Source organism: Cydia fagiglandana, chromosome 4 (genome assembly GCF_963556715.1).
Source record: "Cydia fagiglandana chromosome 4, ilCydFagi1.1, whole genome shotgun sequence".
NCBI classification, from domain to species: Eukaryota; Metazoa; Arthropoda; class Insecta; order Lepidoptera; family Tortricidae; genus Cydia; species Cydia fagiglandana.
This window is the reverse complement of record NC_085935.1, coordinates 2,523,985-2,548,740: the sequence shown is the minus strand read 5'-3', so window position 1 is coordinate 2,548,740 and position 24,756 is coordinate 2,523,985. Positions and strand designations below refer to the sequence as shown.

The window sequence follows — 24,756 nt, the reverse complement described above, 5'->3', positions numbered from 1 at the left end:
CCCTTGATGTCCCATAGTCTTGGGACAGCCTGTATACATTTAGCAGTTACTATTTTTAAATCAACTTGATATTTTGATTTAGAGTTGAGGTAAATGATCAAGTACCTATTACACACACAGATATGATACCTGCAGATATATTCTGAGTATTTATTGCACACTCACCCATACTCCACATATCAATAGCCGCCCCATATTGTAGCCCTAGTATGACTTCGGGGCTGCGGTAGAACCGCGACTGTATGTACGTGTACACGCGCGCATGCGTGTAACACGAGCTGCCGAAATCTATCACCTTGATGGACGAGCTGCCTCGCGCTTTTAGGAGGATGTTTTCCTGGAAAATACAAAGTTAGGCATTATGCTTTTTAAGCAATTATTCTTCTTCTTCTTTGTCGTCACACTCTTGTCAGAGTGGTCGCGGACGTCATAGCAGAGCTGGTGGCAAGCTTCACAATCCGCCGCCATTCTTCCCGTACTGTAGGTATCCCTTCTTGTACATTCATGGAGTGGTCCATTACGTGCATTTTTGACTAGGTCTGACCAACGCATTGGTGACCTACGACGCCTTATGCCTTCGCAATTAAGCAATATAATGGTGCAGAATTCTTACCGGTTTTAGATCGCAATGTATGATGTTCTCCGCTTCCAGCAGCCTCAAACACCTGAGCAACGAACTCGCGAACCGTCGGATCAGGCTCAAGCTGAAGCCTTGGTAGTTGTTCTTCTTTATCAGCTCGTACAAGTTGATGCTGCAACGAGAAGATTTCTATAAATACCGTGAAACGTCACCTGATGGCTCCACGCAACGAGAAGATTTCAATAAATACCTACCGTGAAACGTCACCTAATGGAAAATCGGCGCTGGACAAAAGATCAGCAGGTACCACGTCTACGTGAGGGTCATTTGGTGGTTTTGAAATGTATCATCTGTTTGTCTTTCTTCTGTGTTGTATTATGGTGTCACAAATAAATAAATTAGAATTAAATTGAAACCGTCCTTATTTGCCCTGGACGGTAAACTTGCAGTTCTATTTAGGATATTAATGCGAGGTTCTACTGTTGTAGACTTGGCTTTTGGTTTTGTATAGTTCAGAGTGCTTCCCTTTCACTGTCACTCTTAGCAGCAGAATAGCAGAAAGTGTCGTAATCCATTTTGTTAACCATTCTTCTTTTAAAAAATCTGCAAGACTTACCTCATCAGCTCAAAACTGATGCACAAGTGGTTCCTAAAGTAGAAGTAGTCGAGCATGTGTATGACATTGTGCGCCTGGTCCTTGTCTTTTAGCCTCAAGTGATCCAACACTCTCACTTCCACTAGAGCCTGAAACAACATACGCTTTTATAAATCAGCGGTAGTATAACCGGCAGAGATACGGTGGTTAAAGCTAGGTCAAGTCTTCTAACAATATTTTAGAGTACCATTGAAATCGCGCTGTTGTGGCAGTTATAGTTCATGAAGTACTTAATTATAATTTAAATGACCATGTTGGCTTAAAGTTTTATTTTTTAATGTGGATCCTAATCATGTACTCGTCAAAATAACTAAGTTTCAAGTGTCTACACGCACACCACCGCTCTTTTAACATTTATACCCGCCCTTGCCTCTTGACCTGACCTCTCTGTCCGGTCGTCCCTGCCCGAAAAGAATGTGGACCTGGTGCTGAAATTCTTGTTGCGTATGACTTGATGGTATCCTGCCCCCCTGTCCGGTGGTTGAGGGCCCGGATCACCTGACTGAACGACCCCTTGCACCTCTAGACAGTAGACAGGATTGTACCTGGTGGTGGAACCTCTTCTTGTTCCGTATGATCTTGATGGCGACCTGCTCCCCTGTCCGTTGGTCGAGGGCCCTGATCACCTGCCCAAACGACCCCTTGCCGATCACCTCTAGACAGTAATAAGATTGTACCTGGTGGTGGAACCTCTTCTTGTTCCGTATGATCTTGATGGCGACCTGCCCCCCTGTCCGATGGTCGAGTGCCCTGATCACCTGACCGAACGACCCCTTGCCGATCACCTCCAGGATTTCGTAGCGGTACGCCACGTGGTCGTGGATTTGCTGGAAATGACAGTTGTCAAATTAATTCGGAGATAAGTTTTATTAGGTATTTCACAAGTAGGTATACACACAATTTTGTAGTAGGTATTTGTTTATTATTTATTTATGGACATGTTCGGCCTAAATCATCCGATCAACTCGATGTTTTAATTAAGATTACATTGATTTTTAATATATAAATAAGAACAATGTCCATTTCGTAAAGCAGGATATTTTATTAATTAGTCTTGACATTTTATACAAACATCCGTTATACAATACATGTAGTAGGAACTATATAATATTTAAAACTTTCACGTTTTGAACACAATATACTAACTCACATTTATAGACGGGTTAAATTCGCGTTAGACCCGTCTATAAATGACTTTGAACAGTCTAGTATACCTACCTAGCTTATTCGAAGGAAATCCCTAAACCGCTGAACCGAAAGTTGTGGAAACTTGTAAGCCGCAACATAGCGTTATATGTGCTCACACGAGCGTATTTGATCCCTACATCCTACATCTAACAACAAATTGTACCTAATGCCTACCTATTTGTATTGATTGACTACTTACACTTAGTTGGGAATAGAGTTGATTTTAACTTTACCGTCCTTGAAACGTCGGAGGCAATTTCAAAGTTTAAGTTATACGCGATTAGGTAAATAAATAAGTAATTAATAAAGTACTTAATGGTATTTACGGAAATTACCGAAATCCGATATCGGACAGAACCCTTAGTGTAAATTTCATTCGATACCGTGACGAGCGTTCGCGTTTGAGTTATGTCTATTTTTGTATGGGATTTTAAACAACGCGCCAAGCGGGACGTTTTGGAAACTCAAAATCCCGTACAACATTGACACTTAACGCAAACGCGTACGTCACGTCATGCTATCGAATGAAATCCAGACTAGGGGTACAGGCCGCGTAGCCAAGATGCCAATCGCAACTGTCACTGTCACACTAATAAGGAAGAGTGATAGAGAGACATAATGCTTTTCGTTGTCGAAGCGATAGCGATTGTAACCTTGGCTAGGCCGGCAGACAATGTGAAAACGCTCTTAAGGCCCACAGATTCTACGCCTCGGCTAGTCTGTGGCCATGAGTAAGCCCATTCATAATAAAAAAAAAAAAAAAAGATTACCAGTTTGCCGGACGATATCAGCCTGATGTCAGTTGTTCGGAGCTGTCAAATTTTGCTTTTAACTGACAGGCTTATATCTGCCGGCGGACTGGTAATCAGTGGACCCCTTTATAGCGCCGTCTATCGTATATTTGACCATTCACTGGAGCTCACCTTATTATAGCTCCCGTTCTCGTCATCGAACCCGCAGTTGTTAGGCAGACTGGACTTGGCCTGGATCTTGCTGGCCTCGAGCCCCAGGAACCAGACCTCGGGGTACTTGCGGACCTCCGTCCGCTCCCACTCTGAGAGCCGGTCGCCGTACATCTTGAGGGCGTCTGTGGACAAATTCATAAATAGGAATAAGTAAGAGCAGGGAAAAATTAAGCTTTATGGCTCCTCTACACTCCAAGGGACGCATTTATGTGTTAGAGGGAGCAAGTGATATTGCTATCTTAGAGTGACATTCCATTTCCAACTGCAGCTGCAATACTGTTCATTTTACTATGGAAATTGACAATGACAGCGACGCGTTTCCATAGTAAAATGAACAGTATTGCAGCTGCAGTTGGAAATGGAATGTCACTCTTATTCTACCGCATGGCTGCGTCCCTTGGAGTGGCCGGCGTTGGCCCATCGTGTAGAGGAGCCATTAGAGACACATCCACTGTGATCGCCGCTTTTTCCAGTTAGGAAAGGCAATAGTTGGTTATGGTATAAGGGTTTTTAACCATAGTCTAAATTCTCTAAATACACAGACACTATTCGAAATGGTTATAATATTTACTAATAATAATTGAATTTCATGTTATTATATTTTATTTATAATCAAGCCTAATTATTTTAGGTACAAAGTTACATCAAGACTGAATGGGATTAAGAACAGTTAAAAATAAACCATAAACAGCAAGAACAATAGGACTTACTTATATACCTATACTTAAGTTTTAGGTTCTTCCCAGAACAATGAAAAAGAGTCACTTTATAGTTAATTTCATGAACGTTGTTACATTTCATTGATCCCAGGTACACTTGTTAAATCTATTTAGACACATGTTAGCATCGGGACACAAAACTAACATTTCTGGTCCAGCAAACACGGAGCCATTTCGACCTACTTTATGCACAGTATACAAGAAATCATATTTCTACATAAACTTACCCATTTCCCGTTCTCTGTTACGAAACTGTATTAAACATTTGCAAAAAACTCGCCAAGTCAAAAGGTCCCGTGTAATTGGGTCGTACCCTTTGGGATTAAGGGTTCAACCTTGGTTCCTTTTAAATTTATACCGGGTAATTCTTTCCTTGTCGCGTTTCTTTCAATGACCCAAATAGGGATGTTGCCTGTATTTAAAATAAATTATTTCAGATCATGCACGAAATAAGCAATAGGATAATATTAGAAAAATCTAGATTGCATTTATTTTCAGGCACAATATTTAATAAATCCGAAAGAACTATAAAGAGAATGTAACTTGACCGTGACGTCATTGATCTGTTTTTCATATACAGGGTGATTCAGGAGACGTGAGCAGGACTAACACTGCGCATTTCGTAAATTATAAGTTATAAGCAACTGTTTCGTATCAGTATTAGTGAGTTTAACGTTAATTTTGTAGTCGTGTTGAAAAATAGAGTTATTAATTTATTTACGACATGCATTGTCACCCTAAAATTAGAATACCAAACTACCGATATTCTGTGTCAAATTAAATATCATCACTGTTATGATGTCATCACGGTCTGGTTACTTTTGAAAATTCGGTTTTGGTCGGTTTTTTATCATCTGTTATCAATGTCATCATGCCTGTCTCGTTCTAACATAAGAAAAGACGCATAATATAAGAGTGTAAGTGCGAAAGAGACGCATGACATGCCAGGTGATAAAAATGCGACCCATGATACCGCCGCTGTATTCCCGCTTTATCGAGAACTTTCAAAACTAGTACAAGATGATCCATGATAACGTACAATTGTTACTGTCATCAAGTTCATCTTTATACTGGTTTAAAGGGCAGGTGGGAATATCCCCGGCTGGGATACGACCCGACCTTGACCTTTTGGGGTATGTTGTTTTAGGGAACGCGCCGTGTTGTTATTATATTTGGTTATTTGGCACTTAGTTACAATAAGTGCTCTGTGGTTCATTCATGATTATGATTATGATTATGATTTATAGGCTGTTTAAATTACTGCTAAAGTGCTTCGCTGCGCATTTTTTGAGTTTGTACAAGCCTTGGAGAAAATTATATAGGTACTTTAATGGTTACTAGTATGATTTATTACTATCACTTTCGTTATAAGTTTCGCTCGCGAGTAATTTCTACTAGAAATACAATTTGAGACTGAAACGGCAATTTAACTGAAAACAAATGTTATGGTTATGATCGATATAAATATAACTTATGGAAGGATATGTAAGATTGATGGGCGTATTGTGTCAGGATACTCAGGATCAGGATGAGATGAAATTGACATAGATTTGTTAATTCGAATCAGCATCCATATTAAAGTTTGATTTTATTTTCGTTTAAGTTTTTTCCGCTATTTTAGACGCTTAACCTAAGATGGACCTTATACTTATACCAACCAAATAACTGTCGTAAAAATAAAATCATAAGCCTTGTACTTTCAACATTTTTTCGTGACATTTTAAGCTTAAAAAACTTATCACATTTTATCTCAGACGGATAAAAAACATAGAATCAATCGCCTCCAACATAAAGTCACAGCGCAAAGTAATAACAACTCTATTCCAAAAATGTTAGACGCAAAATCGTGTAGTTCACATTCAGAACGAGTACCTAATTGAATAAGTTTAGGGCTAAAGGGAAAATTGCTGTTTTTACCCCCATTTCTACGACCCTCCTTTATGCGAATCGAATAGGAATGTAAAAGGCTGTATTATCCATGTTGGGTCGCATTTGGGAAGTTACAGGCCCTTACAGCTTAGATAATAATGTCGTCGGCCGATCATAAGATCAGGCAGATCATGAAATTCCTAGGCATATAAAACGCATTTGACTTTCATTTAAAACGTGTTTTTAGGGTTCCGTATCCAAAGGGTAAAACGGGACCCTATTACTAAGACTCTGTTGTCCATCCGTCCGTCCGTCCGTCCGTCCGTCAGTCTGTCACCAGGCTGTATCTCACGAACCGTGACCGACAGTTGAAATTTTCACAGATTATGTATTCCTGTTGCCGCTATAACAACAAATACTAAAAACAGAATAAAATAAAGATTTAAGTGGGGCTCCCATACAACAAACGTGATTTTTGACCGAAGTTAAGCAACGTCGGGCGGGGTCAGACTTGGATGGGTGACCGTTTTTTTGCCTTTTTTTTCATTATGGTACGGAACCCTTCGTGCGCGAGTCCGACTCGCACTTGCCCGGTTTTTTACGGTAGCATGTCTAGTAAAAACTCGGTCGAAATTGCCAATATCTCCTGAAATTCCCTGCCTGTTTCAGCACAAATAGCACAATAAGTAAGGGATCTAATACCTTAAGCCCCGTTGAGCTCATAACAAGTAGGTCAGTGGGACGCTTATTAATACTTCCGGTTAACTTTGCGGTACTTTTGCTGATTAAAGGTATAATTCGGACAAATTGTATTTTTTGATAAACAAATTATAGCCAGCTTGAAATTAATGTACCCAGTATCAGAGATATATGTAACTCCGTATAAGATAAATAAAGTTTAAGAAAAAAACGTGCCTCGGAAATCAAGAAAAAGTCATTCTCGAATAGATGGCGCCATTACCTTTGGCCTATTCTCGGCTAGATGGCGTTGACAACACCGTTTGATATTTAATAATTTTAACACATACCTATCAGTGACGAGCATGGGGTCAGTATGGAAAAATAAAATTTACAAATCATTTATCCATATACATATTTTGATTAATCTATACATTTTCAATTTTATTTTAAGTTTTAATCGTGTGTCGATAGATGGCAGTAAATGTACCGTGGCTACAAAATGTACTATGGCACTACTATCTATGGCTCTATACTATCTATTCTCTTTGCCAGTATGATATGCCTTTGGGTATGGTGTTTTACGCACACTAGTGTCCCTAGTTATTGTTATAGGGGTGAAGCCTGTAAACGAATTAATTCTAGAAATAGCACCTCCTCGTTTCATTTTACTAATCTCTATCTATATGTACATGTTTGTAGTATGCATTAAAATTAAATTAAAATTGTATCTTTGTTAAAATGCAGTCAAATATAACACAAGAATACACATTATTTAACGTTATCCACGTATCAATACAAGACTAAATCTAAACCAGCTTTAGATATATTTAATACGTAGGCAGGCATGAAATATACCGGGTGTGGCCTGTAATATGAGCAAAAAATTTAACTGTAGGTTGTACTCCTCATACTGACCAACATTTGTTCAGCGACTTTTAAAAATAACTTGTAGTTTGATTTTTGATACACTTTAAAGTTTATTCTAAGACGCAATGTATTACGAATTTTGTTATGTTTAAGGCATGACAAGCAACGTCAATCACAATGATATGGAGAGGCGTCCATTGAAGATAATATTTATTTTGTATGAAAAATATGGAGTCTAAATACTTCATAATTTTTAAAAGTTGTTGAACAAAAGTGTCACCGTTTGAGGAGTACAATCTATGTTTTAATTATTTGCTCGCGTTACAGGCCACACCCGGTATTTATTAAGTAAAATTTTCTTCAAAATTGCCTGATGTTTTAAATTAGCAATGCCGTCGGAGGTGGTAATGTTGCTAGGCAACCGAGGAGAGGAGGTCTCGTCGAATTATGTTTATAATGGTTTCTAACACGACAGCAAGAATTTAATATTACTAATTGAATTAAAACCAAAGAATTACGTGAGAAAGTTAGAGAGCGAGATTCTTCAATAAAATACACTAATTTCGAGCACATTCCTCAAGAATGGAGCCTGTGAACGCAACTTTTTACTTCCGAAAATTTTTGGTTGTGGTATTCCTATGCTAACCAAAAAATGACAAATCAAAACTTTTTCCCAGCATTCTCAAAAATATCAAAAGAGCAGCGTTCACTATAGTGAAATAAATTAATGCTCCATCATCTCAATAAAATACCTACAACAACACTTATTTTTTGAGTTTGAAACACTTCGCTAATTTCAGCCCAGTTTTTTTTCTGTTCAGGAATCCTTTCAGCGTGTTTTTCATACTTTCCAGAAATGCTGAATCACGGGCGGCCTTTGGTAGTGACGCGGCGAATAAGAAATCACTTGAGAGCGGTAAGTGGCCTGCCAAGGCTTTGGCTACTACCCTCAACCCTTACAGAGTATTCGCCTCGAAAACCAGAATAAGAGTGATTTCACACTGTCCGATCCCATATCGAATGTTGGATGACCTTTGGAGAAAAACGGCAGCCCTATGACATCACATTCTTTTATTGGTGCATTAACGCTTTCTTTTGAATGACAAACAACATTTAATTAAAGGTATAAAAAATATAAAAGCCCGCATTTTTTTAAATATGTACATATAAGTAACTTGCTTGTCACAAACAAAAAACACCGGGAAATTACTTGATCACTCGATTTTCTAAATGGCGGTGTTTTCTCTCGCCTTTTTTTAGACGACTAGATAGATACTAATTTTGACCAAGTCACGTCGCTTGAAAGAAAAGACATATACCTACTACGTCAAACATTAAGTACCTACTGTTTACACTCTACTAGCATAGTTCTTTACGGATTTCAAATCCCCAATCATACTGGGTCTGTCTGTTGAAGCGAGTCGATATAAGCTTTGCGATTCACAGAACTCTTCAGTGGAACCGATAGCTAGCTACTACATTAAGCTCGGTAAATTAGGTTTTCAGACTATCTCGTGCTTCTATTCAGGTCTGAAGAACTGAAATTAACATCTCCTTAAAAAATTTTGTTCTTTATTTATTTATTCGTACTATCTTTTAAAGTACCCATGTGGATAAAATGTTAGTTTCTTATTCAAAAATATTGTTCCATATAGGCATATTTTGAAACGTGAAATTGCTTTTAGACCAAGACAAGTCTGCAACGATTTTGATAGCACACCACACGCAGTGCAAGTATTATTTTAAACGTCAAACTTGTATGAAATTATGACGGATAAATGACACTTGCACTGCGTGCATGTGCTGTCAAAATCGTTGCAGACTTCTTTTGGTCTAACTTTATATACAAATATGATATGAATAATTTACAATAATAATGCATCCCGGTTCCAAGCGCTATTGACCCAGTTTGAGGCCAGGGGACCAAGAGCAATCGATTGCGCCTTAGATAAAGCGCCAATATTTGGCCGTCTAAAAAATAACACCAGTGATACGACATTGTCTCATGTTGGCCAAAATTGTCGATGATATGTTGATACGAACATAGTTAGCAGCGGTAACACGGTCGCATTTTTATCGCTTGTCACCATGCCTGTCACGTTCTAACCAGTAAGTATGTAAGTGCGAAAGTGACAGGCATAGTGACAGGCGATAAAAATGGAACCATGCTGCGCCCGTAGAACACAGTAAATAAACCACCTTTTTTCATACGATGCTTTTAAAAGAACATTTGGTATCACTACTGAAGATTCCAATATTATGCTAAACAATATTTTTAAGGTTTTTTCGTCTCTTATAATAGTTAAGTAAACATTAAGGTCTACTGTTTCTGCACAAGTACGACGCTGTAATTTAGCTCCTTCTAACCGTATACTAGCAACAAGGACAACAATACTGACCATGTCTGATTGAATAAGTCCTCGTGAGAACCCGGAATCGAGAAACCCCGGCGGTGCAGTCACGTTGGCCAGGCACGTTGGATCGATCGGCTTATTGTATGGGTTCTAGGACGCAAATAAATGTTTTCTAGCCGTTACATCATTGTGGGTAAACGTAGCAATGCACCGAGGAGAAGTTTCTTAAGTTGCGAAACTTCTATGAAGAATATTCTCTGGAACTTAAATTTAATAAATAATCTAATCGTGTCAAGGCCGACGTAGACCCATGCCATTTTAAATATTTCGCCTGCCCGCTTTACTGTTACGTGGCGTGTAATATTATATATTACACAAAACGTTAAAGTTCTCATGGGAACATTCTCACAGAGAACTTTCTAAGTTTCTTTCATGTAATTTCTCTGAAATTTCCGAGAACATTTCTGCAATTTGTGCAATTTGTACATTGCTAGGTAAACGTAATCTAACTACCTATCATTCGAAACGACCGAGCGTTGGCGAAGATTTAAGTTTCAGTTTAGGCAAGCATGCTTTCGTATATCCGGGGCTACCAGACAGTTATAGATGGCACCATAAGGGTTTTTCACCTTTTTAGTACGGAATCCTAAAAACTACTAGGGACTATAAAAAATACCAGGATCAACCGTATAGTAAGTATACTGCTATCTTCAAGAAATCAAGGACCATATACACCGTGAAATTTTAGTGGTTGTTTTCCTGCGGCAGGGCGATTTGCTATAGGTAGTACTTTCGAATTATGATAGACAAACTTATAAATAGACTGTTATCCAAAAAAAAAAATTACAAAAAAATTACCTAAACTCGAACAAGCGAAAAACAATAGTAACACACTAAAACTGCAAGTCGACGACAGTTCCCGATATTGTAAACAGATAAACAAATAAACAAGTACATGTTACTTTTTTAAACTGTGTAACAGGCTAGAGTCTGGCTACTGAAATTTTACCTAAGTTATTGGCGGGAAATTCAAAAAATCTCGGGCTGGTCACACTTTGTGTAGTAGGAATTATAGGTTTGATACTAGACAATATTTTTGACAAGTAAGGTACCTAAGGAAATAAGTTAAATAAACGTTTACGTGCTCTCAAAGTCAGCTCACATAATTTCTACCACTATTTAAAGTACAGTCAATGACAAACACATATGTTTACGTTCCAATATTTAGATTTTATAGATATATTTCAGAACTTTTAGTTTATCCGTTTCTTTATACACTTGTCCTGTTTCTGAGATTCAGGCATTAATAAATTCACGTACTTAATCAAAGTAATAGGCAAATGTTAGAACTAGTATTTAAAGTATCAAAATATTTATAGAGCACCAACCTCTTAATTTGTTTACATTTGGTTAGGAGTTGTAAACATTGCAGTTTTTCGTTATACAACGCTACACGTCGAGTTCGCACATTGTCGTAATTATTTACGTGTTTAAATAATAGTTTGCGAACCTCATTCAGTATAGAAATTATTAATATTATTTAAAATAAACCCCTTAAATCCAGCAAACAATTTGAATGAATGACACAAATTGACAACTGACTTTTAGCTTTTTTTTAAATCATAGACAATTGGTGATACAACAACGAAATATCAGTCAACAATTTTTGGCTAGCCAGACTCTATGAGTGCTTTACTGTTTGACAACTGAAATTAAAATTTACTGAGACTGTTCCTTCACGATTAACAGTTGAAATAAAACCTTTTTATTAGTTTGATGATTGCCATTACGTTGTGTCAACTTTGGTAAATCGAATAATTACATCCTCTTCTGTGATAACAGATCCTGTCAATGTCATCACTGCTATTTCTAGTAAAATGGATCGACATTACGAATATTCTAATTTAGAGTACGTCGCGATGGTGCAGCTGTATTGTTACGCTAGGGCTAACTACGACTCCCACGCCGCCGCCCGGCGACTTTACGCGGAACCGGACCATTTACAGTCGCTGCGTCTTCGGGGGATTTTAAACCCCCAAGTTCCACACGGACTAACAATTGTCGCCGCAACACAGCGGCTGCTTAATCACGGGCAGTTTCAAACGCCAGCACATGCACAGGGCAGAGGTGATTGTGTATTGAACGTGGCGGATTGCAGTTCGAACAATTATTGCGGTATCGGGAAGTTTAAGTGTTTGTTTAAGTTTTTGATCATTAAAAGCTTGATCTTAACTTGTTATGTTTACTTTTAAGGATCTGCAAACTAACTGCACGTAAAATGTGTGAAGGAAAAATAAATGGAACTACTTACTTTTTAGGTTATTTTGTTTCATTCACTCAAAAGAATTAGGTAGGTACTACTGCAGTGCTACTACTGGTGTTAGGTCACTTTCGAGTTTCGATCGACACATTTATAAATCTGGCATTTCTTAACATTATTTAAAAAAAATATTACACATCGACTGTATATCGATAGCAGAATCATTTCGTTGCGGGAAAACAACCACTAAAATTTCACGGTGTATATATCTACATAAATAAACAAAAAAAAATTGTTGGTAAAAACTATATCTATCTACTTATAGGTATGCATCTAGTTAGACTGTTTAAACAAAGTAATGGCACTAGATACAATCGCGTTACTTGTAAGAAGTTTAAACAGATTTAGCTGAAGATATGCCGACGACAGCACGAGGCAACGAGGCGGAGGCACGAGGCAAGGTGAAGGTCGGTGCAGCATGTGCACAGATTTGCATATTGTCATACGGCACCCTTCCTATTATAGGCACGTTGCCAGTTATCGGCGCGTTCAACCCTATCTTCCTATTATAGGCGCGTTCAACCAGTATCGTCTTTACCATAAAGGCACACGGGGCCCGTGCCCAGGGCCCCCATCCGCAGGGGGCCCCGTAGGACAGACAGTACCAGTATATTTGATGAAAGATCATAGTAGAAAAATGTTACTTTAATTCACTGTCTTTACTTTCCAAAAGGGCCCCAAATTCTTATGTGCCCAGCAGGGGCCCCAGCATAGCTTAAGACGGCCCTGCGTTCAACCCTATTTCAAGACTAAGTGAATAGAATAGTATTGACATTCTTGCTAGAATTGGGTTCCAATATCTGAAAGATTAGATGCCCATTAGGGCGGTTTCAGACCAGGCCGCGTAGCCAAGATGTCAATCGCTTACGCTCCGTAGCGATCGAAACGCAACTGTCAATGTCACTGTCGCGCTAATATGGAAGAGTGATAGAGAGACATAATGCTTTTCGTTGTCGAAGCGATAGCGATTGTAACCTTGGCTAGGCTGGCAGGTTATTTTTCTGCGCGTATACGGTCGTTTCGGTGGTACTAGCTCACACGTGCTTTTGGTTTTTACGAATTTACGAGCGCGTCATGTAAAAGTAACATACGTAGTTTATTTTACTCGGGGCAAGAGTAATAGTATGAGTTACTCTTGCCCCATTGTTTGTCTAACCCCATCTTACTTTATATCATTAGAATTAGCGCAAAGGATCCTTTTCTCATTGCACTTAATAGCCCCTCATAATTTTTAGCCACAATAACTATTTTTTAATTAAATACTTATTAATATAACACCTCCAACAACATACATACATATGTACGAGTATTACCAAATACATATATACTTAACAATCGGTGGCCCGTACTCTAGCGAGGACCGAGTACCGACTGACCCTCACCAAATACCAATACCTATGATAAAAAAAACATAAGTAGGTACTTATATCCCGTTCATCAAGAATTATAAATAACGTTTTAAAAGGAATTGCCCCGTCCTCTTACAAAATTAAATGTTACGAGATATTAACACGTTTTGTTGCGAAAATCTTTGATGGAAGCGTTTCAAGAATTTCAAAGTAAAATTTATACTCGTAACTTATTCAGAGATACTTTCCAGTTTTTCTTTGATATTTTCTTTGGAATGTACGGCCAAGGTCAAGAACGTATATAATATAATGTTATACATGTAATTATGACATTGTTGTCAAGGGCGTGTGGGCCTCGGGTTGAAACTCCCTTGAAGGCATAGAAGTTCGATCTAAAATGAAGGTGTTAAGGTAAATGTTCGAGTGCCCGTCACGGTCCCAATGTCATCTCGTTGTCAATAGAGGTGACAGCAGGGTGTCATCTACTTGACAACCACTAGAACGTTTACCTTATTGAATTGAAAGCTTTAGTTCAGATAAAAACCGGGCAAGTGCTAGCCGGACTCGCGCACGAAGGGTTCCGTACCATAATGCAAAATAAAAACAAAAAAAAAGCAAAAAAAAACGGTCACCCATCCAAGTACTGACCACTCCCGACGTTGCTTAACTTTGGTCTAAAATCACGTTTGTTGTATGGGAGGCCCATTTAAATCTTAATTTTATTCTGTTTTTAGTATTTGTTGTTATAGCGGCAACAGAAATACATCATCTGTGAAAATTTCAACTGTCTAGCTATCACGGTTCGTGAGATACAGCCTGGTGACAGACGGACGGACGGACGGACGGACGGACAGCGAAGTCTTAGTAATAGGGTCCCGTTTTACCCTTTGGGTACGGAACCCTAAAAATTATCCATAATTACAGTAGTCGTTATTGATTTGGAGCGATATTACCCAAAGATTGATTGATTATACGAACTCGTAAATTTTCCGCAGACGGATTTGGCAGCAGACTAAATAAAAGCTTGTTAAAAATAATTTCGTTGATCAAGAGCGACGATAATGTATAATGGGATCTATTTTTATAAGAAACTTCTATACAACATTTTCTCCTATTCAAAAGTATATAAAAGCGTGTATGACGTAAGCTTTGAAAAAGCTGAAAGCGGACGTTTTCTCAGGAGGAAATGACTTGTAGATATCCCCTGAACATTATGTATCCGACACAATATCGGGATTCTTGGAGATCTTCACAAACGCGGATGAATGGGAAAAGTCTATTTTTAGATCGTCACATAAATCAAGACAAGTTACTAACCTAAATCAATTTTTAGCAAGCAGAAACGTCTGCTAACGATGCTATTAAGCTTAGAATAAATTTTAAAAATTGTCAATTTACTGCTTCGATCCATCCACATCGATCGATTGATCCAGAAGCCGTGAGTTCAAGTCTCACCCAAGGCAGTAATTAGGGTTTCGTACCCAAAGGGTAAAACGGGACCCTATTACTAAGACTTCGCCGTCGGTCCGTCCGTCCGTCTGTCACCAGGCTGCATGTATCTCACGAACCGTGATAGCTAGACAGTTGAAATTTTCACAGATAATGTATTTCTGTTGCCGCTATAACAACAAATACTAAAAACAGAATAAAATAAATATTTAAGTGGGACTCCCATACAACAAACGTGATTTTTGACCAAAGTTAAGCAACGTCGGGCGCGGTCAGTACTTGGATGGGTGACCGTTTTTTTTTTGCCGTTTTTTGCATTATGGTACGGAACCCTTCGTGCGCGAGTCCGACTCGCACTTGCCCAGTATTTTTTCCACTTATCTCACTTAGCTTAAGTTACTAACCTACTAGTCCATCTAAGCTAACTCTGCACCGACTTTGACAGAAAGATGGGAAGTGATGACGTCGACATCGATATTTGGTCTTAAAGTGCCTGAATCTAGATTTATTTTGATGTAGGCTACCTACATGATATCTAGTATTTTTTTATTATGATATAAAAAACAATAAGCGTGAGAGAAATTCTGAAAGATTTAATTCAAAATAGCCGAGCATACTTTTAACGAATTCCTACATTTTATTACAAAGGCATTTTTTAATTTGGATACCTACGTTTAGCGTAATAAAAAATAAAATGTTTTTCGTGAAGTTATAAGTATTTAAAGTTTAATCTTGAGTTAAAACACCTATATCCTATATGATAGCTGTAAGGTAATAAATTCCTGAGCTAACTTAACCTAATAAACCTTATATATTTATTCTAAATCTTAACATTTATCAGAAATCTTATCATGTAGCTATTAACTATTTCTTATAAAAAAAAGAATCGTAGCTTTATTTCACGTCAGTAGGTAACTTAACTAAAGAAAATATTGTAAAAAAGACAAGACTTGTTTGTTTTTTTACAATATTTTCTTTCAAGAGAACAAAGCGTCAGACTATCAATTGATTATATGTAATGATGCTTGCAGATTTCTGTAGCTAGTCGGCAGAAAATTGCTTTAGGCAAAATGCCAATATTGTAGGTATAACATGGGCACAGTAAACATATTAAGTTAACAATGTTTACATTAAAAGCCTTTATGAGGCTTACACAATGTTGATGTTTTTTCTCTGGTACCAGTCTGGACATATTTTTCTACATAATATTAAAGAGAGACATGGCACGAGTGAGCGCGCACTAAAAAGCACCGCAACACTAGTTTATTAAAAAATGTCTCGGATTCGAGAAGATTTATATTTTTATCTTCAGCTTTTTTATCTTTTTAGAGTCATCATCATCATCATATCAGCACTTTATCGCCCACTGCTGAGCATAGGCCTCTCTTCTAGTACGCCACTTGTCCCAGTCCTGAGCTAATCTCCTCCAGAAGTGACCCGCAATTTTCCGGATGTCGTCCACCCACGTTTTTAGAGTATGTATGTTCTACAAAAGTCAAACCTAAGGTCTCCACCAAAACCTAAAAGTTAGGGCTCCTGAAAGTCGTATGAAAAGACCTAGGTCTCTATCTCATCCAGTAACTGATCTGATGGCGTGAAGGGTACTCATTCGAAGCGTGGGGCCTAATTAATTGTTTTGTCTAGTGGGTGAGGCAGCGCCCTCTGTGTTTATGTTGGAAGGGGCCTCAGTAGCGACTGACCTGATGGTGTGAGGGGCCTCGCTCGGGGCGTAGGGGCAGCATTGTGGTTGTCGTCTCTAGGGGGAGAAGCAGCGGCCTCTGTGTTGATGTTGGAAGGGGCCTCAGTAGCGACTGACCTGATGGTGTGAGGGGCCTCGCTCGGGGCGTAGGGGCAGCATTGTGGTTGTCGTCTCTAGGGGGAGAAGCAGCGGCCTCTGTGTTGTTGTTCGAAGGGGGCCCGGGGCCCTCGCCGGCGCCCGCTTCTATCTGTAACTAATGACAAATATATTGTTAGAATAAAAAAAACAGTTAAAAATATACATAATTAATTATGACTTATCGCATGTGAAATATAATGCGGAAACTTGTAAAGAGGTTCAAAGCGACATAATCTCAAGGCGAAACGGTCAGGCGATACAGTAATTAACGTTCGTTCACCGTTACTAATATTATTGGTGTTTCTGTCTGTTCATATCTCTATAAGTAAGGCAAGAAGAAGCTTAGAGCTTTAGTCTAACAATCGCATCAACAATAGAGACAAATCTTATAGCTCAAAAATTAAATACCTACGGTATTTAATGTCAAGGTTTTTATGTATCTTATTTGAAATAATAAGGAATCTTGCTGCTAATTTGTTTTAGCAAAAATGCCAAGTATTTAGATTAGGATACCCGAATGTCTTTCGGTATGAGTGAAAAATTGAGTTGCCTTATATCTCTCGCAACGCTCAAAAATAATTCATACTTGAACAATTTCTCATTCTTTCCATTCATTGCTCGCTCATCTTTCAATATGTATACCGCGCCATACTAATACTTTGCATCTCCATAACAAAAAAAAGGTTCTAGGATTTAATAGAGTACCTAGGCACGAAATGCGGAACTCATCATTGTCAAGCATTTAAAATAGGTCAATAACTAACGCGATAGAGGCGCATGCGACAATCTGATAAAAAACTTTTTAAGTCTAGCTTTAAGACTTAACATTTCATTTTAATTTTAACTTTACGCCCCCGTAATAAGGTTGTATTTGCTATGAGATGATTAAACAAGATACGATCTCGTAAAAGTAAATTCAAGTATAGTCATCACGCGACATATCTCACGCAGCGTTGTAAGCAACAGTGGAAACAGTACCTTATGACTGTAGCTACTAGGTCCAAGATCGATACTGGAGATAAATAAAGGGTTTAGTGAAATTAACAGGAAGCCGTGATTTGTGGCACACGTAAGTTTAAAAATCTTTTTTATAAAAATTTAATAGTAGTACATATACGAGTGTCAAAGCCGTATTCGAACAATGAGATACGTCAAATACTAGATATTGAAACGATATGGATTGAATATGTCAATGTCAAACAAGTGTCAATAGTGACGCTTTCGATATCGTTTCAATATCTAGTATTTGACGTATCTCATTGTTCGAATACGGCTGTTTGCGATCGTGCTAATATATTTTAGCAGGCCCTACCGACTGCGCCAGATAGGAACTAGCTAATTCTGATATCTAAATGCGGTAGATTTTAATGCTTATAAGACCTAAAGAGCCAAAATGAGAGGAGTTTTACTGTGCAAAATAATCAATAAGTCACTGTTGAGGTTTGTACGATTATGTACGAGTGTGTACCTGCGATCATATATAACCATGGATACCGCCTTTAGGAACATTACCGTTCAAATTCTCGGGCCAAATTAGCACACATACACAATTACGCCTACATTCAAATAAGACGACGCGTTTACAGAGCCTGTAATCAAAGCTGGTAAACGAAATAATAGTCATCTTTATTACACTAATGGTACATAGCTAAGTGTAGATGAAATGCATATAATGTCAATAACTACCAATCAGACATTAATCCGCTAATAACCTTCTTGCTGTACGTACTGGCCGCTGAGAGTTCGCGGTTCATATTTGATTAGAATATGACTTGGACAGGGACAGGTTTATGCCGTACATTGAAGAACCAGTCAAATAATTCACGTATAATAATTTAATGCAGATTAAAAGATAACTAGTTAAAATGTTGTTATGAAATGACAGACTAACTCAACATAAGTAAATATATCATTGTTGTATAAATGTATTCCGCTATAATAAGTATTTTGTATATTTTATTATCTATCTGTATGGCAGTGCGAATTCACGTTCAGGTATAGTCTGTCCGTTTTTCTAAGATCAAGTACGCCATAGTAAATGTATGGCGAACATGATCTTAAAAATCGGACTGGCTATACAGTCTGCAAAATTTACACGGGTACACGAATCGGGTCAAAAATATTTGAATAGGCAGAGTCACAATAAATTCCCACTTTCAGTTCCAATGGAAATATTTTATATGTATATAGCCGGTCAAGCAAGTTTGTCAGTAGAAAAAGGTGCAAAATTAAAATTTTGTTTGGGACCACACCCGTTCGCGCGCTTACATTTTCTAAATTTGCCGCTCTTTTCTACTGACGGAAATGGCTTGAGAGAGAACCTACATATATGTGACGGTAGAGGGTGGATTCGAATGATCAACATTTTCAGATAATGTGTGTATAGTTGGTCAAGCCGATCTTGACAGTAGAAAAAGGCGGCAAATTTGAAAAATGTAGGCGCGAAGGGTTACCGTCTCATAGAAAATTTGAATTTCGCGCCTTTTTCTACTGACAAGATTTGCTTGACCGTCTATATTTGTTAAATTAATTCAGTGGAAGTGTATCTACATATAGGAGACCGGGTATGATTATCTCACGAGTTATATCTCATGAATAGAACATATTCTAGATATCTTTCCAGGCATCCACTTAATTTCATGTCTCTCTAATTGGACAGCTTTTTTCCATAGTTCTCTGCGAATAGCATCTTGTGGGAATCTGAATGGAAAGTAATGTAAAATGATAATATCAAATTTGATTATTAATTTGGAATAATTAGGTAGTTTTTTTTACAGCTCCATCTCATGAAATAAAAAAGGAAAATACAAATCTGTAAGAAAGAATTCATTACTACATTTATAATTATATAGAAAATACCTAAACCAAGCACAAGTTAATAAAATGGTGTACTTCATTTGGCATAACACCATCCCTATTATCCTCGCAATTTAAAAAGTCGTATGTTGTTATGAAAGTCGTATGCAGTTGTTACGTTTTAGCTTAGCACGGTGCACGGTAGTATTGAAAACAAATCGTCATGTTTATTCCAAATTTTACTGAAGTTATCTGTTTACTACAAGTGAAAAGTGATTCCACTATCCTTGGTATGAACTAAAATAACTTCTGCACCACTTCACGACACATGAAGACATTTTTAATTACAAAAAAACGTTGTTTTTATAAATCAATTTAGTCATCCGTCACTGACTGTCATCTCGGACGAACTGAAGTTGCGAATCGAATAGTTTGTAAGCACCGCCTACAAACGAATAGTTTACGTTGGGTCATAACTGAGCGGACAGAATACTTCCATGTATATCAGTTCGCTGGTGTGTACGATTTAAGCTAATAAATTGGATTATTATAGGAGATTATAGGATTATGTTACCGTAGAATCTTGTTACTGCGACCCTCAAGCAAATACCGTTCGATATCCTCAATTAAATTTGTTTGTCTGATTCGATGTTGGGTACTATGCCTGGGCTATAACCGCGAAAATTGAAGTTCGCAAATTGCGGGGATTTTTCTCTGGCACTCTAATTACGCCTTCATTAGAGTAAAAGAGAAAGATACCGGCATATTGCGAATTTCGGTTTTCCCGGTAGCCGCTCTGCATCTTTATTCGCCTAAACAGAGTTACCTTCACTGAAAACTATAGGTAAATTGAAATAGATGTCATATTACATATACCTACTAAACATAACGATGGTTTAGCAACATTTCAGATACCTACATTTTTGCCTGTCTATATGTATTGTAATAGATATTCAGACCATGTGTGTGTGTGGGATTGGGATTCCTTATCTGTCTGATTTAAGGATGAGTCAAGCTAGACCGGGCCGTGCCCGGGCCGAGACGTCCGGCATGTCATTTTTTATAACGGCTGATTTTTAGGGTTCCGTACCTCAAAAGGAAAACACGGAACCCTTATAGGATCACTCGTGCGTCTGTCTGTCTGTCTGTCTGTCTGTCTGTCTGTCTGTCCGTCTGTCACAGCCGATTTTCTCCGGAACTACTGGACCAATCAAATTGAAATTTGGTACACATATGTAAGTTTGTGACCCAAATACGGACATGTAACGTAAACAAATTAATTTTAAACATGAGGGCCACTTTGGGGGGGTAAATTAAAAAATGAAAAAATTTAATTTTTCAAACTATATCATGTTGCATATCAAATAAAAGAGCTTATTGTAAGGATCTCAAATATATTTTTTTATAATTTTCGAATAAACAGTTTAGAAGTTATTCAAGAAAATAGGCAAAAAATGACCATTCCCCCCCCCCCCCCCCCTTATCTCCGAAACTACTAAGTCTAAAATTTTGAAAGAAATACATAAAATAGGTCTATACCTATAGATGACAGGAAAACCTATTAGAAATGTACAGTCAAGCGTGAGTCGGACTTAATTACAGTTTTTGATCCGACCCCTACGGATTTTTTAAAGAGATTTCACTCACGTTTCACATAAAAAATACATTGTTAACAGTGCCGGTTTACTTAGAGTAGTAGTTTTCTTAGAGTAATTGGTGATAATTTTCTGATAAGATAATCATTTTAAATATTTAACGGTCTTACCTACTTACGAGTAATTGTAAGGTCAAATTAAAAATAATGTTTAAAAAAAATGTTAAATTGAGAGCTAGCTTAAAGTTTTTTGTACTAGTCGACTTTAATGGTTGAATTAATAAAGACTTTGTAACCAATAAGCAAAACAAGCACGTGCTTAGGGCACCACGTTCAGGGGGGGCACATTCTTTGCAAAAATAATGGCGCGTAATTCTTTGGGAAACAATCGGTAGCAGTAGAAGAGTCGTGATTACATGCATAGATTCGATTTCAACCCACTCTTTTGCGGTTCGGCGTTAGGTCTTATGCGAGGCCTTCTGCCTTACGGCAAAGTTGATCTTCTGCCTTAATTACACTTGGGCGTGGATCCAAATCCAAGCTTTCCTCTTTCGCAGCTGGGCCTACTGCCTTTCTCACACTTCGCCAATTCAATTCCAAGCTCTGCTTTCTTGCATATTTTATGCATGAAAACAACCTCGCTGAGACCCTTAAATATCGAGCCCTATGCGAACCTAGGCTGATAGAAAACTGTCCCATCCCTTCTCTGTATGAAATCCTGGTTTCGCGCCTGGTTGGGACTAAAAGTAAAATTGCGTTTTTATATCGAAAAATTTTGCGCTCGCTTCGCTCGCGTTTTCAATAACTTTATAAGGTATGATAAAGGTGACATTCGGGTGGCGACTGCAGAAACATTAGGTACTCTGTTGCAACGTTACTGCTGCAGTACCGTCAACTCCCGTGATAAAATGATGTGACTGATTTCCATACTAAAAGTAAAAATGTACAACTGTCTATCATATTGCGTTTTTATATCGAAAAATTTCCGCACTCGCTTCGCTCGCGTTTCTATTACTTTCTAAGCTATGATAAAGGTGACATTCGGGTGGCGACTGCAACAGCATTAGGTACTCTGTTGCAACATTACTGCTGCGGCACTGTCAATTTTCGTGATAAAATGATGTGACTGATTTCCATTCTCAGCTGTAATGCGGCAATGAACTTCTCTCAATTTACCAAATAATCAATGTAATCTTGATAACCCTAGGGAGAGGGGGCACCTAGAAATGCTTAGGGCATCAAAATATCTTAAACCGGCACTGATTGTTAAAAATTGTGTAATATACGGAACCCTTGGAACGCGAGTCCGACTCGCACTTGGCCGGTTTTTTATATCGGTGATCATTGTAGTGCTTTCCATAAAAAACGAAGCGCCGGAAGCTCCGGCCTGGCCCCGGCCCGGTCTAGCGTGAGTCATCTTTACATGACCATAAACAAAAATCAAACGTCATAAATAATCCAACCTGAATTTAAAAATGTGTCTGTGAGGCCCTACGGGTACCTACTGATTAGTGATTGCAATCCGGATTATTCGAAGTTCAAAAATCCGGATTTCGGAGCGTTTGAAAATCCGTTTTAAAATCCGGATTTTGAAAAGAAAAAACCGGTTTTTCGGATTTTTTCCCACCAGTACTAATTTGCTCAAAATTAATGCTAATGCGAAATAAAAAGGGGTGCACATGAAGCGGTAACGCGGGAGAGCTATTGCCAGCCGGGCATGTAAAATATCATGAAAATTCATAATAATTTGTCTATCATATGGTAAAATATAAGATACATAACTTTAGAAACGGCTGTGATAGGATGGTTTATATGTTGAATGTTTCATTGATGGCAAGGTATAGGTCACATGTCTAACATTGAAACAGTCGTTTATAAAACACTAGTTGCCAGAAAGTGTATGATATCAAGCATGGAGATGCTCAAAACCCTCCCCTGTTCAATTAGTTGGCAATCATGCTCCGTGGACATAAAAAGCGCAGCATGCCGTACGTGCCGACCAGATTTTCGATTCACAATGAAACTCGGGTGTGTACAATGAAACAAGTCTTTTATATATTTCAGCATTCCTATAATAAATCCATACGTCAGAATAGCGGAAGCAGTTATAAAGTTGACCCAAAATTTTTTTATTAAGCTATGAGCTTCATCACATATGTTCCTTGAGTAATTCTAAGCATTTCAAGCCTGGGAGGCAATAAGAAATGTGTGTCTACTCGGATTTGTAATGGATTCAAACTTTCAACCCCTTTTTAACCCTGTTAGGGGATGAATTTTACAAAACGCTGAAATTACTTTTCCTGTCTTTTAATAATATCCCCAAATACAAAGATTCAAGTCCCGCGTTCGAAAATTTTTTTTGATATCCATACAAACTTTCAACTCCTTTTTCACCACCTTAGGGGATGAATTTTCAAAAACGCTGAAATTAGTTTTCTTGTATTTTAATAATATATCGTTTTACGAAGTTTCAAACTTCTAGCTTAAAATAAAACTTGAACCCCATACAAACTTTCATCCCCTTTTTAACCCCCTTAGGGGTTGAATTTCTCAAAATCGCTTCTTATCTCTTGTACACTTTATAAATGTAATCTAGTGTGCAAATTTCAACTTTCTATCTTTTGTAGTTTCGGCTCCGCGTAGCAAAAATCTCCAACCAAATTTTTCACCTTTTTACGTTTTTCTTGTAAAATTACTATGAAATTGAAAAAACAAATATCAGCAATGAATTCTATGGTTTATACGAAATTCGTCTTTGGTTTATACGAAAATGATACCAAACTTGCCCTAGTACCCACCAGGATCAGAGTAGATTTTTTTTAAAGATGACGGATGGCGGCCGTCTTTGTACCCCACCCTCCCCCCCACTTCACGCTAGAAATGCTTAGAATTACTCAAATATCAGATGTGATGAAGCTCATAGCTTAATAAAATTTTTTTGGGTCATGTATGGCAGCGTTACATAACTGACTCCAGTAGAAACCTATTAAATAACCAATTTCAGCCTACCACTATTTCCTCCTTTCCTTTCTCATTAATTGGTTGAAAGCATATATGTAATTTTAATGTTTATTATAGATGTTTCATGGTAGACTATAATGATGACATCTGTTTCACTGTAAAAATTAGAGTGTTTCATTGAAAACATGCACAAGTACACAATTAAACAAAACTCATTAAAAAAAAAGGTTTGTAATACAGAAACTGTAAAAGATAAGTAGAAACCAAGAATGCCATACGATACGACAGCCAAATAAATTGTTTATCTTCATACGAAATATAACACTCATAACTTTAAAAACACTAGAGACAGGAAGGTTCAAACTTTTTGTGTTTCATTGATCAACAACTTACCCTACTTAGCGTAGCAGTGTACGTATTTTGTTTTTATTATTTTTTAAAGATTTTGTTATTGGCGTAACAGTGTACGCATTCTGTTTTTTTATTATTTTTAGTAAAAACAACTTAATTTGATTGTTTGTTTCACTTTGCCTTTATACCACATATTCCTTTCTTAAAATCCGGATTGAATC

At 37.8% G+C, this 24,756-nt stretch overlaps 1 protein-coding gene across 1 annotated transcript in view; it reads right to left on the bottom strand.

The window, feature by feature from the left end:
• Positions 1-24,756, bottom strand: part of LOC134664110 (dual specificity tyrosine-phosphorylation-regulated kinase 2) — an 80,007-nt gene that overhangs the window by 24,935 nt on the left and 30,316 nt on the right. The window contains exons 2-7 of the mRNA XM_063520698.1: positions 16,813-16,948; positions 3,347-3,510; positions 1,913-2,062; positions 1,197-1,324; positions 614-752; positions 166-337 (exon numbers count right to left, since the gene is read on the bottom strand). Of these exons, the coding sequence (XP_063376768.1) occupies positions 166-337; positions 614-752; positions 1,197-1,324; positions 1,913-2,062; positions 3,347-3,510; positions 16,813-16,948 (889 nt within the window). The remainder of the gene's footprint in view (positions 1-165; positions 338-613; positions 753-1,196; positions 1,325-1,912; positions 2,063-3,346; positions 3,511-16,812; positions 16,949-24,756) is intronic.